General features: G+C 41.4%; 1 protein-coding gene across 2 annotated transcripts in view; it reads left to right on the forward strand.

Moving 5' to 3' along the window:
• Positions 1-999: 999 nt before the first annotated feature.
• The window catches only part of HCFC2 (host cell factor C2), a 30,719-nt gene continuing 7,835 nt past the window's right edge, over positions 1,000-23,883 (forward strand). The window contains exons 1-13 of one of the 2 annotated variants that reach the window (XM_083700285.1): positions 1,000-1,211; positions 4,742-4,890; positions 9,230-9,390; positions 10,841-11,049; positions 12,881-12,965; positions 15,430-15,530; positions 16,600-16,788; positions 17,496-17,681; positions 18,350-18,399; positions 18,964-19,081; positions 20,748-20,818; positions 22,157-22,291; positions 23,593-23,778. In XM_083700285.1, the coding sequence (XP_083556411.1) occupies positions 1,046-1,211; positions 4,742-4,890; positions 9,230-9,390; positions 10,841-11,049; positions 12,881-12,965; positions 15,430-15,530; positions 16,600-16,788; positions 17,496-17,681; positions 18,350-18,399; positions 18,964-19,081; positions 20,748-20,818; positions 22,157-22,291; positions 23,593-23,778 (1,806 nt within the window). In that variant the 5' untranslated portion in view covers positions 1,000-1,045. Of the gene's footprint in view, positions 1,212-4,741; positions 5,659-8,790; positions 9,391-10,840; positions 11,050-12,880; positions 12,966-15,429; positions 15,531-16,599; positions 16,789-17,495; positions 17,682-18,349; positions 18,400-18,963; positions 19,082-20,747; positions 20,819-22,156; positions 22,292-23,592; positions 23,779-23,883 lie in introns of both variants that reach the window. The other variant, XM_083700286.1, reaches the window with a different exon arrangement.

Consider the following 23,883-nt stretch of genomic DNA (forward strand, 5'->3'; position numbering starts at 1 on the left):
TTTATGACCCCTCTTCTGTTCATGAAGCATCCAGGCTGGCCTACAACACAAATGAAATAGCCCCACAGTTAAAAACAGTATCACTGTTGGGCGCTGACAGTGGCAGCAGAAGCTGAGACTGAGCTTTAGCACATTAGTTTTACCTCATTTCAAAAGCAAGGGTTAAGAGCTTTTAAAAGTTTTTAAAAATCACATTGGTCCCCTTGAGGGGGAGAGGTAATTAAATGAGTAAGGGCCTTGAGGTTGGGGTATCGTGCCCCCCAAAGAAAGATGATAACCCTAAAGGGAGAAATTAGAAGTTCTCTTGGTGCGAATTGCAACAGATAAAACTGTGCACAAATAAGTGAAGATGATTATCGACAACAAATTCATAACAGCGATAATAACACGAATGATAATGAAGCATTATAGTTATAAATCGTTTTTCTTCATGCTAATGTACTCTTTTAAACAAAGGTTTTGTTTATACATTTTATTATTTACAATCAATTTAACATTTCAAAGTTCCTTCCTTCGCCCTCTTTCTGTGGTTTCTTAAATTTATTAATATCGATTGCATATCCAAATTCATTTTATTTGCTCGTTTAACTGAATTACTTTGCTCATTTGATTTAATTAAGCAATCAAGATAACAAACTTTTCATATAAAGGAATGTAAATAACCTGCAGTTTCGTAAGAGTTTACATTTGAAGCAGAAAATTAAATAATTAAACATACCAACGTGCTCTTCACGCGCTATAATAGCATTAATTAAATGCGGTTCTAATTGAGAGTGACCAAAAAAACCACCCGCGTTAACAAAACCGATATACAGCATATTGCTGCTACTGTTGCAACCTGCAATATTATATCAGTCATAATATCACTCTCTCGTATTAACACTGAATCCTCCTCATCCTCAATCATAATTATTTATTTCCTCGAGGGGCCTCCCCCCCCCCCCGCTCCCGTCCGCCTCCCGCCTTTTTCCCCTCCGCTAACTCCTCGTCCCCAGCTGCCGCTTCGGACCTCGCCGCGGCGCATTGTGGGTAGCGGGGGGACAAGATGGCGGCGGGCGCCGCTGCCCTCAACTGGAGGCGGGTTTCTTCCTTCACGGGGCCGGTGCCCCGATCCCGGCACGGGCACCGCGCCGTGGCCATCCGAGAGCTGGTCATCATCTTCGGCGGAGGCAACGAAGGCATTGCTGACGAGCTGCACGTGTACAACACCGGTACGGGGTGTGCGGGAAGCGGGGAGACTGTGTGTGAGAGAGAGAGACTGAGGGAAAAGCAGGCGGGCGGGCGAGTGGTTGTTTCAGGTATCCGGACTCGCGAGGCACCTGGCGCCGCTTTCGTGAGGGCGACCGTCGCCCCGAAAAGAGCTCCTGTGGGGTGTGTCTTGTCTGAGAGAATTTGCCTCAGAGGAGAGCGCGGCGGCATCTTAGCGGCGGGGCAGAGAGCCTCTCGCCCCAACAAGCCTCTCCTGCCGCCCCGAAAGCTTAAGCCGCGGCACAACGACGGCAAGGGCAACGACATCTTCCTGGCCCAGGTGCTGCCGGTGCCTGCCGTGTAGCGCCCCGCCACCGCCCGTGGCACTTGCAGCCCCGCCGCAAGTGGTCCCCAGAAGGAAAAGGAGCAAGGCTGAGGCGGCTTGATCCGGGGCGACCCTGGCTCTTCTCCTGTTTTGTTCCGTCTCTTGCATGTTCAGTTTGAGAGGCCTTTGGGGGAGCGCTGGTCGGCCGTTGGGAGGGCGGGGTAGAAATCAAAATAAATGTGAGGCATCCTTTGTTCGCCCTCTCAGATGCAGCAGGAGCTGAGCTTTTCAGCTTTGGGAAAGTGTCGCCGGGGCTGGATGAAGAGAGAGGAAGATGGATGAAGAGAGAGGCCGGGTGTATGTTTCTATGACTTTACCTGACTTGCATGTGTTGTGTTAGGTGGAAGGACATTTGTTAATAAGGGAGTTGCTGACAAAGGGAAGCGGGGGCGTGCTTCTTTTTAAATTTTCTTCCTTTGTCAAAACAAAAAAAATTCCTTCCAGTAGCACCTTAAAGACCAACTAAGTTAGTTCTTGGTATGAGCTTTCGTGTGCATGCACACTTCTTCAGATACAGTACACACAGATAAAGTGTGTATCTGAAGAAGTGTGCATGCACACGAAAGCTCATACCAAGAACTAACTTAGTTGGTCTTTAAGGTGCTACTGGAAGGATTTTTTTTTGTTTTGACTATGGCAGACCAACACGGCTACCTATCTGTAACTTTTCTTCCTTTGCCAGCTTTGCCCTTTTAATATACCGTCCTACCACCAGGGATGTAGTTATTTCTGTCTTATAGCTTAGTGCTCTGTCGGGCAGTGTTGATCAGATGTCAGATCATCATAGTGGGAAGGTTTACGGTGGTTGAAGGTTTACATACATGTATAATAGTACTGTATTGAAAATAACAATGACCTGTGTTTGGGTCTACCAAAGGTGTGTGAGAGAAAGGGTTTTTGTAAGGCTGCAGATGAGAAAGGATAGGTGAGGTAGGTGCAAAGATATATGGCTGAATACAGTGTTGAGAAGTGTAATAATATAAAAAAGCATGATGGAGCCCTGCCAAATGTTTTCTAACCAGTTAGCATTCATTGCTAAGCTTGCTTTCAAAAGTGTGGGAGTTCTGCAAAACACTCCACTTTCATCGCCAAAGGGCCATGTAGTATTTCTGTAGGGCAGGCAAGCTGCCTTTTCAACAAAAACTGACCGGGTTTGTGGGGGAGGGGACAAATAAAAATATTATATAAATGTACAGCAAGGCATTATAAAACAATGTGGATGTGGCAAAGTGTTGTATCTGAAAGGGGTATGTGCATGTATTTGAGGCTGCATTGAGCTTGTTATGTGGAATGTGAGGATGAAGTTTGTGCACCCTGTGGAGATGGTGTGCATATATAGTAAGGTGTGGAAAGTTATGCTGTTGTGGTGTTTTTCAAACTGAGGAATGGGGTACCAAGCTTTCTGGATGTCTCCTTAGGCCAGTGAACAGGTGGAGGATAAAGCTACACAAAGTGTGGGTTGTGATGGTCCAGCTGTCTGTTTGGGGTATGTATTGGCTGGATATGAAGTGGATGCTTGTGCTGAGAGAGCAGAAAGGGGATTTTGCTGGAGTTGAATATATTAAAAAGTGAAAGGTTTGGAGTTGTCTGTCTATGAAAAAAGTGTGTGCTTAGGCACAAGTGAGGTTACAGGACTTGAGTTAAGTTTGTTTTGTTTGTATTAATATTTGGCCCGAGATAATGTGATGTTTAACATCTGCTGTGAGCTAACATCTGCAAATGAGCAGTGGCATCTTTTTTCCCTTATGGTGAAGATAATTGGCCTGTATATGAAAACTATGAATATTTAGGAAAAGGAAAGTGGAATCAGATGAGGCAGGAATAGGATGTTTTTCAGTTTTGTTATTGATTTAATGTAACTGACTATTTCCCCCTTCTCCTGATGCTCGAAATAGTGTTCAAAGCAGAAATACCTACAAGGAGGAGATAACATGAGGATAATGAGGTGCTCTTAAGATTTCTCCTAACCCTCTTTATCTGACTACAAACCTTTTTGTGATTTGTTTATCAGCCTGTATGTGTTTGGCCCAAGATAGCTGACTTAGGTAAGAAAATACATCTTACTGATTGGTATTCTTACTTTAAGTCTTCTAGATCTTCCGCTTTCTGAATTATCTTTTTTTCCTTAGGTGGAAAGTAAGGAATATTCAGTTATGCTATCATTCAGACTTTCTAGACAAGGAAGAGTTAAACTTTTATTTGACTCTAAAACACCCAGTTAAAGTGTTAAGTAATGTAGCATCAGTTCCCTTTGATAAACAGTGAAGCTTCTTCATTGTTGTCAGGGGTTCAGGAGCAGAGACACAGGAGGGGGAGCAAATGGAGAGCGAGGAGGAGGAATCCGAGTGGGATGGAGGCAGTGACAGTGGCCAGAGTCATTCCACGAGCCTCTCCAGCGAATCGGAAGATTCACAGAAGGGAGCGCCGATGGCCAGGGCAAGGGGGGCTCCAGGGGGAAAACCCCAGGAGGAAGGGGCCAGCGGGGACTCCCTGAGCAGCAGTTGGAAATCAGGACCAGCTTCCCCACCAGAGTGCAGTAGGGAGGGGGAGTCCCAGGAATCGGGACCAGTGTTCTCACCACCAGCGAGAGGAGATGAGTCAGGTTTGACCACGCCCACATCGGAGAGCGGGGAAACGGTCAGGAGGAAGGTTACCGGCTGGGCGCACGCGCCAAGTTCAAATGTACAGGCGAGCGGCACAGCAGGGAGCCCGGATAGGGAGCCAGGTCCTAAAGCCCGCCGGAAGGAAGGGCAAGACTCAGGGGGGTCAGCATCAGAAGAGTCCAGGAAGGAGGAAACCCCAGGGGGCAGAAGGACCCAGAGGAGGAAGGAACAGCGCAGGAGGTGGAGCCGGGCTAGGATCTTAAACTGGTGCGGAAGGGATAGTGACTCAGAGGGGACTTCGCCGATCTAGAGTCAAGACGTAGGGCTGCGCGCTCTGGGGTTTGAAATGGAAACTAAACTTCAATAAAGACTTTTGTACATTACATCAACCGGGCGTTGGTCCTCTGTGAGCTGGGACCTAGAGGCAGTCCTGACAATTGTGATATTTAATATTTAAATCTACCTTTTGGTTTCTTGTTCAGAATAAAAATACTGTACCAAGCTTCAGACCTCAAGCTATCTACTCTGTTTACAAAAATGTTATTTTCTGTGTGTTTTGATCTAGCTACAAACCAATGGTTTCTTCCTGCTGTTAGAGGAGATATCCCACCAGGCTGTGCAGCCCATGGTTTTGTCTGTGATGGTACCAGAATACTAGTATTTGGAGGAATGGTTGAATATGGAAGATATAGTAATGACCTATATGAATTACAGGTATGGTGTTGCCTAAGATCACTTCTCTAGTTGAGAAGAAACAAATGCAACCTGTTACATGTAACTAATACCAAGGTGGAATCTTCACACATATAAAAACAGTTCTGAAAATGCTTTTTAGAAAAAGCATTTTTAAAAATACATTGAATTTTCTGTAAGGCTTACCTTCGCCATCTAGTGTCACTTTGTATATTGCACTTAAAACACACTTAAAATGTTTTATTTGCAGATGTATAACTGAGTCCCAAGAGAATCATAGGGTAATTTATAGCATAATCCTATAAATGTTTGCTCAGTTCCATTGAGCAAAATGAGACTTAGTTCCATTGAAGTATAGGATTGCACTGCACATTTCTTATGCTTTTAGCAGGTACCTGTTTTGCCTATGCTAAAAACGGACACATAGTGCTTAAGAACATGTTATTGACAACTGGTACACGCTATATGATGCTCCCAATAGCAAGTCTCGATCTGGGACTTCATGTGAAACAGCCATTGCCAAGTGTTTATCCTGCACCATTTACCTTGGAGTAAGTCTCATTCAACTCAATGGGACTTACCTCTAATGTAAAGGATTATACTGTTAATTATTTAAAACATTTTTATAACAATAAGTAATCATAACGAAAGCAAAACCATGAAACGGTAAGTGATTTTCATGTAGTTTAACCTCCAGCGTATGTCTGGTAAACAAAAATTAGGTTTGTCTTGTCCTGAAGACATTGTTAAGTTGCTGTTAGGCAAGCACCTCTAGGGAAGATCCATAATGTGGGAAATGACGAGAACCTGCTCGCCATCAATAAGAATCAGTCTCACACAGAGATGGGTTGAAGAATTCTGGCTGCCTTAGAGCTGCTGCAGCACAGCCTTTATTGTGTAAAGTCCGAAAGATACAAAATACAAGGAATGCAACTTGTTCTCAGCCAGCAGATAAGGGCCATCGCACTAGACCACGCAGACGATCAGGCTATGCTTACGTGGGCCAATCATTAGGACAGCATGAGCTGTCCACGCGTTGATCATGCTCCAAGCGGGCCTCCTGCTATGAAATCACCTTGCAACAATAAGAACTTTGCTCATGCTCTTATGTACAAGCAATCATTTTCCCACATGCCCTCTTTTCTTGTTTATTTTATAAGAGGGACCATTAATCATAATTTCCTCTTGTAACCCTTGTGGTGGGCCTTGGTCGATACCACCACGCAGTACATTGGGAAATCAAAGAAGGCAAGCATTGAATACAACAGCACACCATAATGAATCCTACAACAAGCAAAATTACAATTAGCAAAATTTTTCTTAACCATGTTCCATTAGGTAGCCAAGACGACAATCATTCCATGGATCAAAACCTTCGGGTGGGTTCAAAGGATTATGGGCTATCATTTGTTCCATATAATCAATAGTAGCAGAAATAGTGGCTGATTGATCAGATATATACATACAACAATGTATACGAATGGAAGCTTGGTGGAGCAAAAATAGAGCAAGTTCTAAAATTTCAATACCTAGGAGTTATTTTTCAATACAATTTGGGGTGGAAAGCTCAAATTCAACACCTACTTAACAAGGCCAAAACTCTGTCATATGCGCTCCTCCGATTCTTTTTTTCGGATGGAGCTTTGCATGTTCCCTCGGCCCTAAAGGTGTTCAAGGCAAAAGTGGTTGCCGTGCTTGCTTATGCTGCCCCGCTTTGGGATGTGATGACAGATCTTGCTCCTCTCGAGACACTGCAAAATCAATTCCTACGTCGGTTCCTAATGCTCCCTCTGTGCGTAAGCAACGCAGCCATGCGACTAGAATTGAAGATCGCATCCTTAGAAACTTGCCTGTGGAAGCAAGTCTTCAATTATTGGTTATCATTGTGGCATAGACTACCAAACCACTACCTTGTCCAATGCTTATGGCGAGATGAATTCTCTAGCCTTTGGACTAGTAGAATTCATGCCAAACTCCTGAGTTTTGGAATCTCTCCTTCAGATTCCCTAAAACTAGACCAAATTACTGCTCAAAGACTGATCCGCCAAAGACTGGATGACATCGATCTACAGCGAAATTATATGCTGGGGGGAGGTGTTTGTTCGCCTCAGAACATTGGTATCACATTAACCTACTGCATTCCATCATACCTCTCCTCCCTTTCGACTGTTGCCCATAGACTGGCCTTCACCAAAGCGAGGTTCAATGTTTTTCCCTCCAACGTCCTGAGACATAGATTCTCAAAGGGCCAAGCCCCCACAATGTGCGAATGTGATAAGGAGACACCGGAGTCGCTCCAGCACATTATGTTCACTTGCCCCCTGTTCAATGTGCCACGGGCAAATTTGTTGGGATCAATCATACAGAAACTAGAGGGTACCCCACCAAAATTCCACCTTGCCCAAATCTTGCAGGATAAGGATACTCATACGACCCTGAAAGTGGCAAGGTTCCTGGTCGCTGTCCTTACCCAAAAGCGACGCCAAGGAGCACTACAAGCTAACTAAGGCGTAGTATGCCATTCTATCTTATAGTATTTTATTGTTATAGTGGTGCTTTAGCGGCTGTTTTCCCCACGTGCACAAGTTGTTATTTATGTGTCGTTTTTACCTGTATGGGCCTATGGCCGTAAATAAAATTACTTACTTACTTACTTACATACAACAATGAGAATGAATTAAGGCACAAACTCCACCTTTGGAAGCAAGGATTACATCTAAAACATAAAAAATTTTAAGTGCTACATCTCTTATTTCTGACATTTCTTTGTTGATTATTTTTAAAGCCAAGATGGTGGAATTAAACAAAACAAGCCTCGGTCCAATTTGCCAACTTATGCAGATCATGGTAATTTCTTGCAAGCGACAAAAACACAGGCGGTAAACTTATACAATTGTCCTTCATATTATTGCTAATCTTATATGAAGCATTTACTGGAATACTGGAATACCACCACCAAAAGAGGCTCAAAGCTTCTCAAAGCTTTTTTTTTTCTTTTCTTTTTTTCCTTCATTTTTCTCAGCAGCTAAAAGGCACTAGCCAAGCATATTTCGCTAGCTGTAACTAAAAAGATTGCAACAAGGTAGAGAATAGAGCCCATTGTCTTTGCAGGCCTTGCTAAAGAACCACATTGCAACTTGCTTTCTGTCTGGGAACCATGCCAAAGCACAAGAATGAAACAACTGGAACACACTGAAAACCCCCTCCCGTGCCAAGAGTCCACAATAGTTCCAAGACAGCATTCTGTACATGCTCAGGGGAACACATCATAGGGCAGGACTCCTGAGGGAGGAGAAAAGAAGAAGAGATCTGGGGGGTAAAATCCAAGCGATGCCGGTCCTGCGAGGGCATCCTTCAAAGCCAGGCTCACTTCCCAAACAAGAGGCAGCAAAACTGTAATGATATTTGGTGGTTGAAGTGGCTTCCCAGGGAAAAGGGAAGCCAATGCGGTAGGGACGAAGATGGCCTTTCAACGTGCCAGAAAACACTGGAACAGCTGTAGAAGGTGACTCCATCCAGGGCACGTCAATGGGGCGATGTCTCCAGCTGCAGTGCGGGTTGAGATTAGGTGGGAGGTCATCACTGGCATTTGAAGGTCTTGGAGAAGACGGTATCTCCCAGATGCCTTTTTTCTGATGACAAAGATGGGTGTATTCCACGGGCTGGTGGAAGGTTCGATATGGCCCAGTTCGAGTTGTTCTGCAATTAACTGGGCTGCCACTGCAAGCTTTCCTTTAGGCAAGGCCATTGATGTACCCACACGGGGGTGTCTGTGGTCAAGCAGATCTCGCCCCCAAAGGGAGACAGGAATGTCCAGAACTAATGGTAAAATGGTCATTTCGAAGCCATGGGAGCCTTGGATCAAAATGGAATGTCTGCTGCGGCGGGCCGAGGCAATTCCTCCAACGCCGACACCATAAGCTGGACACCACCACTGAGAAAGCCCCCATTCACAATTCTACTGACGATAAAATAAGCAAAATCTTAGATCACTGGAAAAGGGAGCAGGCCTCTCCATTTGCTTATGTAGATCAGGAGAAATTGATAAAATGCATTAACTGGAGGTTATTCTGTCATGAATTTCTATACATATTTTACTTTGTTAATGTGTGAACTAGAATACCAAAATATGATGATTCCTCTGTTAAAGATAAGATAACCCAGTAAGAAAGATTTTGTCTCCATGTCTCTTTAACTGAAGAATTCTGCACAACCTGATCCCCTTGAGAGCCTCTTTAGGAGACTCCAGGTGGAGGGGGATTGAGACAGTCCCTTTCCGCAAGCATTTTTTCGACCTCTAAGCCACTAAGTGTGACTTATGAGCAGATGTAGGTTAACATGCTCCTGTTCTGTTTTCAAGGCAAGTCGATGGTTGTGGAAAAAAATGAGACCTCAGCACCCATCAACAGGCTTGCCACCTTGCCCTCGCCTTGGCCACAGCTTTTCCCTGTACGGCAACAGGTGTTACCTATTTGGTGGGTTGGCAAATGAAAGTGAAGACACAAACAATAACATTCCCAGGTATGCTGATGAAACTGGAACAGAATGTTTGGAATTCTTTGTTTGGAACTAATATTTGAACAGTTTAAAAGGAGGCAAACAGTTCTATGGCAATAGTGATTAGAATATAGCATACCTGAAGGATGTTAAAAGGGGAGTCTGTGCATTGAAGAGGAAGCTTAGCAACCAGTTATTGAAATTTGATCACCCTAACTTCTAGGACTTTGGATTATTAATGTACGTTTGCCATTCAAAAACAAAACAAAGAATGCTAGTTTGTCAGTTAGTATTAAGAACTTTTTATGTTGAAACTTCGTTACTAATTTTTTTTATAAAAAAGAATGATGTGATAGTGACTTTGGAAGGTTGCATTAATCAAATAAAAGCTTTGATGCTATAGAAACTCTTCAAACTGTAATCAGTAAAATCTCAAGAAGTATTAGTTTCTCTTTAGTAATTCAAAGTTGTAGCATCTTTGTATGTACTTAAGTTTGGAAGTTAGTTGGTTACAGGGTGGATAAAAATAAATTATTTTTTTAATTTGAATTGGATTTTTAAAATAAAATTCTTTTGGAGGAAAAATAATAGTCTTCTCTTTAAGTTACATTATAGTCGAAAAGCTATTCATCAGGAAATAAGGATTTGTTTAAAGTTTTTCATGTGTGCTAAAACGCAGTCTAAGTCCCCCCCCCCAAATGTTTAACCACATCAGTTAACAAACACATATGCTATAATTTTATTGTTTTAGTTAAATAAATTGTTTAAATGGTCATTACGGAAATGATTATTTTTCTCCTTCCAATAAAGTACAGCAGAAAAGTTGTCCAAATATAAATAGTTAACTTATTAAACCTCACCATAATTTCATAATTATCTGTCTATGTATTTATAATAGTATAATCAAATCAGTAATTTTTGATATAACTGTAAAAACTACTGAAAATTTATTATTCCAAAAATGAAACCTTCATATGGTTGTAAATATTAAGATTATACCAGTAAGAATGAGTCTTTCTGTAAAAAAATGATTTAAATATAGCCTTACTGACTAGTGATTTAAATCAATTTGATTTAAATCAAATCCACCCTGGTTGATTAGACTTATTTAAGGCAACTTAAATAAGAATAATACTTCAGGAAGGTAGAGAGTGTTGTATCACATTCTGTGTCGGCCCACTGAAATCAATGGTCTTACATTAGTGATGACTATCAATGCCATTGCTTTTAGTGGATCTATACAGAGTTGGACGCAACTCACAGACTAGCTTTGGCAAGTCTACAGGAAAAGAGAATTCCAAAGTAATGTGATACCTCTTTTGTTCTTTCTCAAATTTAGCCTCTCTGCAAAAACACATGCAGTTTTTGTTAGTGGGCAATGTTGTAAAACCGTATTGATAGGCTACAGTTTCCTTGCAGTAGTTCCATAAAGAGGTCAGTGACCCTTTTGTTTGTTTCTTTTTAATATATCTAGATATTTAAATGATTTCTATGAACTGGAGCTACAGCATGGTTCAGGTGTCATGGGCTGGAGCATTCCAGTGACCAAAGGAGTGCTGCCTTCACCCCGAGAATCCCACACAGCTGTTATATACTGTAGAAAAGACTCGGGAAACCCAAAGATGTTTATTTTTGGAGGGATGTCTGGCTGTCGACTTAATGACCTTTGGGAGCTTGACATAGGTGAGTACAGTGAAGTTACAAGTGTGAAGTTTTGTTGTATTTTTACATGCTGAAAACTGATTCGTTGCGAAGGGTTTGCAACTTTAATTGCAGTGTTGGGAGGCAGCTGTGGAACTGTGACTGCCTTGACTTTGCCTTAGGGCTGTTTCACACAGTACACAGCAACACATCCAAGTTTGCTATAAGGTATATTCTGAACAAGGAGCTGTAGCTAGTCCTGGGTCTTTGTCGAGTGCATATGTGTGATACCATTTTCCCCCCAAACTGCAATTGACTGCATTGAAACTGAATATTTTAGGCAATAACTTATAAAAGGTGTGAAAAAAACGCCCTTTTTAGCTCAATTTGTAGTATGTTCTGACACATTGCAGCAACGGAAGCTGCATTTGTTTGTCAAGAATGTGATAAAATATTCAGTGCTTATCTGGTAATGGAGAGTCCATGCAGTGCATTTTAAAATCCTTGTTCACGAACCTGTATAATTAAAAACAAAATAGTTTTAATTGACGTTTTGATGGAGGTTGTAAATCTTTATCCTAAAACTATTGCTGTCCTTGCAAAAACGGTGCTTGGAACCAGGTCCATTACTCCAGAATTGTAGGCAAAATCTGGATGGCACAGACATATCACCCCAAGTGCAGTCCTCATATTTTGGAAAGATTTACATGAGCAGGAGGTCTATAAAAGTCAATAGAGCCTGTTCCTGTAGATCCTTTTTGAGAGGTGATGAGGCAGTGCAAAATTAACAATATTTTGTTTGTTTTGCTGTCACTCTCCATAAAAATTACTTGGGAGCAAGTGAGCACCAGTCCTGGAAAGTCTGTGGGAGATTACAGATTACAGAGAGGAAATTTCATAATTTAAAATGTTATATTATCAAATAGCTACAAATGCTTTACTTGGTATATGTACAATTCACATATTTTATATACCGTATTTTTCGCCCCATAGGATGCACTTTTCCCCCTCCAAAAATGAAGGGGAAATGTGTGTGCGTCCTATGCGGCGAATGCAGGCTTTCGCTGAAGCCTGGAGAGCGAGAGGCATCGGTGCGCACCGACCCCTCTCGCTCTACAGGCTTCAGGAAGCTATCCGCAAGCCTTGCAAGCCCGGCGGGAGTTCCCGCGGGCTCACAAGGCTTATGGGGCGCCCTGAGGAGGGCGCCCTGTGCTTCGGGCGGATGCCCGCAAGCTGCGCATGCCCGGTGGGAGGCTTGGGGCGGCACTGCAGCCCGAAGCATGGGGAGCCCTCCTGAGGGCGCCCCGTGCTTCGGGCGGGTGTCCGCAAGGCTTGGGCAGCAGCTGCGGCTGGGGGGGGGGATAATTTTTTTTATTCATTTCCCCCCCCCCAAAAAAACGAGGTGCGTCCTATGGGCAGGTGCGCCCTATAGGATGAAAAATATGGTATAACCTCTAGTACCTGCATTCATATATTCCAAAAGGCTTCTCTGATCTTTCTCAAAACTGTTTATGCTTAGCTCTTATACAGTATTTCCTGAAATCTAAAAGATGCATGATAGTTTGTTGGGGTATAGTTCATAAATATTCAAGGAAGTAAACCCTGCTGTATTCTTTTTGGTAATAACCGCTAATAGCATTTTTGTTTAGACAAGTCTACCTAGATATATAGAATGTTGATGTATGTTTTTATCTGTTGTTACTTTATTCTGTTTTTTTTAAAAAAATATTTTAAATAGTTGCTTTTAAATGTTTTTACTGATAATTTTATTGTTTGATTCTCTTTGTAAAGTGCTTTGAGATGTATACATTTTATGAAATAAATAAACAAAAAATATTCTTTTTCTCTGTCCCCCTTCCGTTTTTCTTAATAGAAACAATGACTTGGTCGAAACCAGAAATTAAAGGAACAGTGCCACTTCCCCGTAGTCTCCATACAGCCAATGTAATAGGAAACAAGTATGTCTGTTGTTAAAAGCTCACCTATAGAAAGGTACACCTAGTAGGAGACTGTTACTGTAGTGTTTGTATTTAGGGATCCTGCCTGTGTCCTCTGTGAAGTGCAAACTGTGAAGTGCTTTTTGAAAAGCTCTGCTACAGGCTGAAAGACTTAACTGTGGAAATTGAAACATATCGCTTGCATTTTGCTGAATGCCTGGAAACTTTTCACTGTTTTATTTGGGAACATTTAACTCTCTGCATAACTCTCTGAAGTTAACATCTTTTTGTGGGGGGATGGGGAAAGGCAACCCCTTCTATCAATAGTGAGAGCTGCATTATTGTAGCTTAACAGAGAAGACTTGCCTTGAATTGAGGGTAGTATAAGTGACTGCATTAAAAAAGAATTCTGTGATGAATCACAATGTCACTAGAAAAAAATATCTTAAAACATCAACGCTAATAAATGACATTTCTGGAAGTTGCTCTTTATTAGCTGAAATAAAAGTTTGAGATGTGTAGAAATTAAGGCCTGTTGTAGATAAGAACTTGATATGTTTGGTTATTTCAGGGGCTATAAATTCAATTTTAACACTGCCACAGCCGTATTTAGATATTTGATCCAATGCAGCATGGGAGATTGGGGTTGTGCCAGCTGATCCACCTTCCTCCACTGTACCCATCTGACTCCATCCCCCAAATATTCACACATTGGATGTCCCATTTTTATAGCTCCTTAGGAATGTAGGCCCACCCTATCATGTTTAGGCCTCTAACCGCTTGAACCATATGATCTGCCACTTATGTATGCATGACATTCAAAATGTAAACATCAGAGCAGTCCAGTAACAGAAAGGGGCAGGATTCTGACTTTTCTACCACATCATTTACTATATGTTGGATTCTGTATTTTCCTAGGGCTTCTGTTTAGAGCAAGACAGGGACATATGCCTCTAAACCAAAGTTCAAAAACCTGGTCTCCCAGGTGTTGGACAGGACTCCAACTCCTGTGATCCCTCCTATGATTAGCCATGCTGGCTGAGGTTGATGGGAGTTGGAACTTAGCAAGATCTGGAAGGCCATAGGTTTTCTACTACTGTGAATAAATCTTACTAGCTTAATGAAAATCTAGCATAAGTAAACTGTAAGACGCTTATGCTTATGTCTCCTTTGATGGACAGAATTGAGCATCTTCATATAACACACACACACACACACACACACACACACACACACTCATCTGTATGTTTCTGTGCGAGGGATTGATTAGTTCTACATCCCCTTCATTTCAGTATTGTTACAGTTTCTTTCATACCATTCGCAGAATCCCTGCATTTTGTCATGTTATATGAGCTCCTGTTTCTCTGTCCCAGCTTCTGCCAACCTAGCAGTTCAAAAGCACACCAGTGCAAGTAGATACCGTTGTGGCAGGAAGGTAAAAGGCATTTCCATGCTCTCTGGCACTCACGACAGTGCTCTGTTGTGCCAGAAGTGATTTAATCATGCTGGCCACATGACCTGGAAAGCTGTCTGTGGATAAATGCCAGCTACCTTGGCCTGAAAAGCGAGATGAGTGCTGCACCCCATAGTCACCTTTGACTGGATTTAGCAGACCAGGGGTCCTTTTACTTTACTTACTAATCCTATACCCCCCACTCCATTTTGCAAGAGATAACCCAACAGATTGGTTAAAGGTACTTAATGGTTTTGTTATGTGGGACTGTATTTGGTGAAACATTCCAGTGCTTGATAATAGATAGCTACAAACAGCTCTTTACTTGTGGTTGCTTCTTGCAATATAAACATGTGGGAAGACAATGTATGTAACTTCCAGCTATCTGCTGAGAGAAACGTCACCATACCTTTTCATTGCAGTATATTATTTCCATTTGTTAAACAGGATTGGCTTTCCATGTGGTTGCCAGCTATAAATTTTCAGTTTCCAAAACTCATTAAATGTACCCCAAAATGGTCAGCCATGTGATAAATGATTGTCTGTAGCTACATGCTGTTCCTGAGACAGTTTTCAGATTGTGTTTTGTAAGAACACAGATAATTTTGATAGTTAACAACTACTATTTTAATTTTGAAAACTAATTATAGGGATCCTATGTTAACTATAGCTTTTTAATTATGTGTGGCATGGGGGAAGGAGGTGGCAGGGGAGTCAAGTTCTAATTAGTAAATGCAAAGGAAACACAGCTTTTTTATTTAAAAAATTGTCTGAGAAATTAATATAGTGGTTGGAGGGAGTGTGCTTCTGAATACTGGTTATTGGAAACTGCAAGAGGGCAGAATGCTCTTGTGCTTGGGTTCTGCCTCAGGGCTTCCCATAGCCATCTGGTTGGCCACTGTGAGAACAGAATGCTGGCCTAGGTGGATCACTTCTCTCATCAAGCAGGCTCTTATTATGTTCTTAATATAGAAAAAAGGCTTTAGAAAATAAATTAGCTTGTCTCTTCCCACAACACCCTTATATTTGCAGAATGTACATTTTTGGTGGATGGGTTCCACAGAGCACAGATGATAATGTATCTTCTCAAGATGAATGGAAATGTACTGGCTCATTTTCTTACCTAAACTTAGGTTAGTATACTTTGCATTTGTTGTTAATTTACAGAGCAGTCCTCTATATCAAATATTCCTGGGGTGGGATACACTGCTGCAAATGGGCAGAGGGAGAGAGGAAAAGTGGTGGTCCTGGCCATTTGAGTGCTTTTCGCTTATATGGGCCTTGAGGGGGGAAAAATCCTAGCCTTCAATAGTCCTTGAAGAAATGCTGCCCTTGACTTCAAAAAAGATTTCCCTCCGCTACACATGCTGAGCCAAAATGGGAAGGGGGGAAATGCACAACCAAAACATACAAGCGTGGAGGAAAAATGGCAAGCCATTGCAGCATCTTTGTAAATTTCACCAGTGCTCTTTAATTGGGGTGTAACAACAACAAGGGAACATATTAGGAACACACTCGGCATCAATGGCAGTGAAATTCCTTGTGCCATGGTTTGTGTTTGTGCCATTGCCAGGAATGTGGCTGTTGATTGATGGATATAGGATATGGCGCATGTGCTCCTTTTCCACAACACCACCGTGTTTCAGCAGTTTCACGGATGTAGCTTTGCTAGTAGAACAGTTCCATTTGCCAGTGTATCTTGTGGCACCATGCATAGTGGGGCTTCTGCCATATCCTCTGGCAATCAAGTAAATGTTCAGGTTTCAACAGGAAGAAGCGAAATATTTGAAGCTGGAATCAGTTTTAGACCAATGATTGCACTTCAGTCTATTTCTTTATAATAAATGGTAGCCTACTTGGTTTTGTTAAACACAACGAGCCAGGAGCACAACATTTCTTCAACATCCCAGTCTCTATCCAATGAAAGATACATTTGATACAAACAAAAATCAGCCAAATAGACTCCTTGATCCAAGGCTGACAAGCTAAGATTCAGAATTTACAGAAAAGAAATTGACTAATTTGCATATTCTTTAAAAAACCTGTTATGTGCAAAGATTTGTCTTTAAATTTTTATATCTGCTCATATCCGTTATATAGATTGCTGATTTTACGTGATGTTGTACATCAGTAAAATAATGTAAGATTTTTAAAAAATTCTATCTTTGGACACTGATTTTGATTGTCTGTTTTATTTACTAGATACCACAGAATGGATAGGTCTGATAGGAGATTGCCAGGACGACAAAAATAACCTGTTGCCAGGCCCAAGGGCTGGCCACTGTGGTGTCATAGTTGGCACTCGTCTGTATATATGGAGTGGCAGAGATGGATACAGAAAAGCTTGGAACAATCAGGTTTGCTGCAAGGATCTTTGGTATCTAGATACTGGTGAGTACCCGCTTAATGCTTTTCAGTAACATTACAGATGGTTGTTATAGCTTGTTTGAGTGTTACATGCATTTGGTTTTTCAAAGCTTTCAAAAACACTGTTATTGTGCAACTGAAATTTTTAAGGATCATCCTTATTCTGGAAGTCCACATTCAGGATTGATTTAAACAACATTATCAATTCTCCAACCCAGATTCTGTAAGGCTGGCTGTGACCAAAGGTTTCTTTTCTCACACAAGTAAATTGTAGGCAACCTGGTGGCTGTCTGTGGACTGGAGTGCTTGATAGGTGGTTAATTGCTTATTACTTGGGTAAGGAACCTGTGCCATTTGTTCTGCAATTTTCATTTGTGCATATACTTCCCAAAGGGAGGACCCAGCCCTAAGAAAGAAAGGTCTGTAGGCTGATAGACAAAGCCATGATGTGGCTAAAATCCTAATATCCCTGGATTTCTTCAGTTTGTTCAGTCCTACTAGTTTTAATGAGGCACATGCAATCTTAACAGTGTGTTTTATTGACAAAAAGATGGTTATGGTTGGGCTTACAGATAGAAACAGTTGCAGCATTATATTTCTTGGCTTTGCTTCATAACTTGTTGAAACATAGGCTTTTTTGGTATCATAGATAAATATTTTGTTGAGAAATCATAGCCTGTTCTAAAACACTGCATCCTATTGGTAACTGGAGCTCACTATTCTCCTTTAAGAGAGACCACCAGCACCATCACAAGTACAGCTGATCAGAGCTACTACTAATTCATTCCAAGTTAAATGGGATGAAGTTCCTACTGTTGAAGGTTATCTTCTTCAATTAAATTTGGAGATGCCATCACCTGTTACAGCTGAAATACCTATTAACATGGCATCCGAAGCTCCATCACCAAGTGTGCAAGGTAAGATAGTCCATCTTTAAAAATCATTTATAAATAATAGGTGCAATCTAGCTGCAAGGCTATTCTTTCAAAGGCATGAATTGTGTTAATTGTTGAAGCAATGTGAAAGTAAAGTCATTTCCCTCCGCTATAGCCCCAAATGCACTTCGTGGAGAGGATGGGGTAACTGATCACCATGTCACCCCTGCCTTGTCTTGTGTCATTTCATGTCAGAGCAGGAATCTGACTAATCCTGTTACTTCCATAGTTTCAGTCAGGTATGGGAGCAAGTAGAGAATGCTGATTCTTAATGTTCCTTATACCTTATAAATGTGAAGGAAGAGTCTGCACTGTGTTTCCTTCAAAGGGGGAAAAAAATCAAGGGTGGGGGGAAATAATACAATATCCTTTAGGCACTGAGCTGACGACTCCTGACTTACATTACATGTTTCACTTTTGAATATGCTGTTATGAGAAATGGAGGTTTTGATCGTAGAGGAAATTGTTGTCTTTCTGACATTGATGAGGACTGAAACTGTGTTTGTGTGATAACCAAAATGGAATAACAGCCCTCAGAGCAGCTAAAAGCTTTATGTAAGATTCTGCTGTTGGTCATGCTTACATTTACATGAAAGATGGTTCTTTTCTCCAGCAAAGCCTAAAATTAATGAATATCATCCTTCCTTCAGGAATCAAGCTGGATCTTCACAGCCAAACTCTCAATAAAGTCCCAAACAACGTAAGTATTTACTTGTGAGGGCTATAAATAAGAATAATTACTCTTCCTTGCCTGGATGGACAATGGATGTGTGTGTGTGCATAGAAGCTAGCCTACTGTTTGCCACTGGCATCCCCAAAGGTTACGCACAAGGGAATGTGTCCCTTGAGCTGGAAAAGGTTCCCTGTCCCTTCTTGGGAGTCTGCTAGGCCACATCATTTCATTTGTGCAGGGGCTGAAATGGAAGCAACATTGACTCAATGCACTGATTCATTACTACACAAATCAAAGAGCTGTCCTTCTAGTGTGGGGAGCAACAGAATGTTTGATAGAGTTCTCCCCGCACACTGCTGCTTCCAGCGGGTGAGACACAGACTAATTGAAGTGTGCAGCAGAGATGCATAAATTGAGAATTCTGCCAAAGTTGCTCTTTCTGTCCAAGGAAGACTTTTGATTGTGTCTTAGATGCAATAAGTGAGATACATAGTATTGAAGGGCTCCCTTGGAATTGAGGGCTATGCTGTGAGAGCCTAGTGAAATATAATTATTATCAAATAATTGCTGTTACTGTTCTTCCATGTGTAGGTGCAAATTTCAATTTCAGAAACTAAAGTAAAGGTCCCGGAACCTGAAAATGCAGAGAAAAACCATTCCGCTTCCAAAGAGTCCAGCACCTCTTTATGTTTGCCTGCTAGCACTTTAGGTAAGAAGAACCTATGGGGAAGGTTATATTTTATTATTCATTTATTTCATTTATATGCCACCCAGTGATGGACCTCGGGGTCTCAAATTTCAGTGGTACCCTGTGCAACGCCAAAATCTGCCCTCCCGCCTCTTGCCTTCCATCGGATGTAATAGTGGTGGTACCTGCTGTGATGTCCCAGAAGCTCCACGCCTGGGGCCACTGTCTCGGTTGCGCTTCCTAAGAGCTGCTTCTGTACCACCTTTCAATATACATGGAAGCATACTGTATTGGCCCAAATATAAGCTGCACCTTTAAAATTTAAGGGGGGCAAAGAAAAAACGAAAAAATACCCGAATATAAGCTGCTCTCTTCCTTGCTGCTCCTGGCTGCGTACTGTGGGCGGAAAGGGGGGGGGAGGAACTGTGCCACGCTGCCAGTGGCCTTTCCCCTTCCCCGCTCTCTCCCTTCCTGGCCTTGGAGGAGAGGCTGGGGGAATATGAGCGGGGCAGGCACCACTTCGCCACGCTCCTGGCGCTGTTTGCTGCATACCGCAAGGTCATGAATATAACCTGTACTTTAACTTTTCACGGTCAAAATTTGGGGGGAAAGTGCAGCTTATATTCAGCCAATACCGTGAAATGCACTTGATGATACAAGCAGGACAAGAACACATGCTCAGTTTAATAAATGAAGGTCAACTAAAGTTGAGTTGAGTGAAAATAGTCCTTATACAAGGGTAAATGCTCTTTTGGAGGTTGGGTTTTCCATAGCTGTGAGAAGTAAAATAGCCTGTCAGTTCAGGCAATAAGAGACATTTCCACACACGGGAAGCAGGTTCAAAAACAAAGGTTTCTGTTTATCGCTCTATACTTTTGCTAGATAATATGAGAAAATGTCAGTGATCTTGATAGGAACTGAGTTATTAAAATCTGGCTGGAATAAATGGCTTTGACATGGTATGCAGTAGAGCTTGCTTATCTTGTCAGTTCCTGAACAGCATCTTTTCTCCTGAGAACTCCTGCCAGAGCTGTATTGCAAGTTCTTCTTGGTGTAATTTAAAAAAACCAGCATTTTAAAAAAGGAGATAAACTGTAATATGTATCATTGGGCCCATGTGCAAGGCCTGCCAGGCATGGTCTTACTATTAGACAGAGTGAGGCAGCCATGCACTCAGTAATATATATTAATTCCAAACCATCATACCTGTTCCTTCCATTCTGCATAGTTATATACTCTCTGTATAATTATATATACAGTGGTACCTCGGTTTAAGAACAGTCCTGTTTACGAACGATTCAGTTTACGAACTCCGCAAAACTAGAAGTAGTGTCCCGGTTTGAGAACTTTACCTTGGTCTAAGAAGGGAATCCGGACGGTGGAAGGGCACTGGCAGTGGGAGTCCTCATTAGGGAAAGCACGTCTCGGTTTAAGAACGGTTTCGGTTTAAGAACGGACTTCCGGAACAGATTAAATTCGTAAACCGAGGTACCACTGTAGTTGCTATTGATACCGGGTAGTTTTACGGTTTCCTAAATTGAAAGTCATCATTAAGCTATTTGTGCATCACAGAAAATAGAATTGAAGCTTTCTTTTTGAAATACATTTGAACAACAGCTGCTGAAAGCTTTATTTGCTGAAGTGTTTTTCCTGAATTAATAATAGTTCTTAATATCATTTTTTCTAGTTAAAGAGATTGCTGTTCCCCCGCCAAGTGTTGCTTCTGTTAGTCCAAATGATTCAGCTATACAATTGCCTGTAAGTACATGAAATTTTAAAGTAAATGATATTGCCAGTATCACACTGGCGTATTGCACTTGTTCACATGAGCTTTGTTACACCTGGACATCATGATTTTAAATATACAGACCAACAGGATGCACACCACCATCCCTCCATTCCTGATTCAGCCCTCTGGAAGTGTCTTCTGCATAAACCCTACTGAAATAAAAAGAGTTAAGCAACAGCAACAATTTTATTATTTATAAGGCAATTAAAACATAACATAAACAATAAAACCATATGAAAATCATTTTACAACCATTTCCAGCAATTACTGTAAGATATTGAGTATCTTCAATAGGTGGTTGCATGTGCAGTCAAAAATAACAGCCAATATTGCAATGGGGGGGGGAGCAGCTGGGTAAATGAGGAAGTTTTTCACCTGTGTTGCAAACATGGAAGGTACATGCTGTAGGAAGGCTGTTCCATATGGTGGGTGCTACCACTGTAAAGTCCCTCTTCTTTTAAAAGATTGTGGTACCAGCAAGTGGGCCTGAGTCTGCTGATCTCAGTGTGCAAGAGATGGTGTTCCCTTGGGTAGCATGGTCCCAAGTTGTTTAGGACTTACAAACTAACAGTAGAACCTTAAACCTGGCTTGATAGCAAATGGGTACTCAATGCAGTTTGTTCAAGACAGATGTTACATACACAATGAATGGTGCTCCCTTGAACTGCAGTTTCTGAACCAATCTTAAAGGGCAACCCCAGTTATAGTGTATTGCAGTAATCCATTCTCAAGGTTACCAATACATGGATCACTGTAGACGAGCTATCCCTGTCCATTAATGGGTGTAGTTGGCAAACTAGCTGAAGTTGGTAACAAGTGGTAAATATCAGCAAGGACATTCCCTTGTTTGTGAAGTAGCTTAACAAATGATGGCCTCCAATTTTGAAAAATATATGCAAGGAAATAGGATTTTAAAAAAAGTTTATAATAGTCCAGCCAGCAGAATCCATGGAAGAGAGCAAATGAGTAATTTTTTCTAGCCATCAAAATTGAAAGTCAGAAGTGTTTTTAACTGAACACATGCTTTTATTCTAAAATCTCAAAAAATTATTTTGCATAACTCTTGGTCATCTCAGTGCCTTTCTAGAAACACTGCCCTCTGCAGATGATAGCACAAGAATGCTGTCAGTAAAGCTGTAGCCAAACAAGGCAATTATGGAGTCAAGTATTGCCCTGTAGGTCTGGAGAAATTCTGCTTTAGGCAACTCATGAAGCAGAAGAGCAACTTCTAGAGAGAAGGGGGCAGATGCAATTTCTTGTTGTGCAGACCATCCATACTCTAATGAAACTTGTTCTCCAAACCACAGAAAACTTCACCACCAAAGCAGAATGCAAGAAAACAAGAACGAAGGTGGCATGATGTTGGCATTTTTCAAAGCAACAGTGCTCTAGTGAACCAGTTCTATTTGTTGCAGGAAGAAAAGGCCATAATTTCCAGCAAGGTAACTGTTAATTTCTTTACCTACGTATTCTAACATATTCTAACATGACTTTCTCCCCTGTTTGAACATTTATATTATTTTTCTTAGTATCTAGTATTCATTCATTTTGTTGGGAATTCCATGCCACCTTTTGTTGCAGATATGTGGATTGTTACATGTCACATGTCTGTTTACATTGCAGCACAGATTGCTGCCATGGTTTATGTATAATAAATGCGTAGTTTAGTATTGCATCCACACCTCAAGCCTCATTTGTTGTGCAGTTTACACTGTTGAATAATGTGTGCTCAAGTATGCACTGCAGCTTGAGTCACAGATGCATGTTGGAGAAGAGGTCGATGGATCTCCGGAGCAGCAAGGCTGAGAGGGGAGACACTCCAGCTGGGGCCAAGCCAGCTGGCTTTTCACCCCCCCCCCCCGGTTCCGACACATTTATGTCTTTGTTTAATCTGTTTTTTGAGAACCATGCTCTACAAAGCAGCATGTAAGATATGTAAAATAAAAACGCAAACCTCAATATAATATAGAGTAAAATGTTGATTTCATAGGAATTTCAAAATCCGTTTCAATAGGCAGACTGAATATCCATTGGGTATCTAGTTGAATCACTTTAGAGTCCCACACTCAATAAACTATCAGCCTAGATTTTGTACAGTTCAGTGTTTTTTATTTCATATCTATTGCCCTGTGGGCTTTCACATTATTGCTGTTCTATTCTTGCAATTGTTACCTGTTTTCATGTCGCATCCTCCTGCCCCTAAGTTACTTTAAGATCCCCAACTCCTAGGATCTCCTAGAAAGATTTGTCTGCAAACACAGCCAAAGTTAAGCACATTAGAATCCCACTTACCACAATGGGAAAGGTTTAAGTATATGGTCAGTTGCTTCATTATTATTACTATTTTTAATATTTTTTTATTAAAGATTTCTTGGTTTACAAAAGTCTGTGCAATCTCTCTTTTTTCAAAGTTACATTTTCTACAGGTCAGTTTCATTTGTTGACACATTTGTGTTACATTAGGAAGAAAAGGGGGAAAGAGGTGGAGGGGGTCTTGGGGGTGGGGTCAGTTGCTTCATTGACATCAGTGGGCTTTGAACGCATTCAGGTTTGCCTGAACTGTGCTCCTTACATCTTTAATATTGCTAATGACTTCTTGTACAAGGAAGCTGAAGCTAGCAGGCATTCAGGATTCACCATCTGCAAAGGAATAGCATTCTAGTTTCTTTAGATTATTTTAAGAAATATGGATCAAATTAATGTTTAATTTATATGTCTTTGTATGCTTTTTTTTAAAACTTAGGTAGATAATGCAGATATTCCAAACAACAGTTTATTTAAGAAACAGGATCTTGCTCCTGGCACTTTATACAGGTTCAGGGTTGCGGCAATTAATGGCTGTGGCGTGGGGCCATTCAGTAAAGTCAGTGAATTTAAGACCTGTATCCCAGGATTTCCTGGAGCACCTTCCATTGTCAAAATTAGCAAGGTAAGAAATGATAGTCATGCGGATTTGTGTGTTTGTTCCATGCAAAGCTAAAGAGGCAACTCTTGGTAAAAGATAAAATCTTAATCCAGTTTAGCACTGTGGCTG

Source organism: Podarcis gaigeae (assembly GCF_964106915.1).
Source record: "Podarcis gaigeae genome assembly, chromosome: 10".
NCBI lineage: Eukaryota > Metazoa > Chordata > Lepidosauria > Squamata > Lacertidae > Podarcis > Podarcis gaigeae.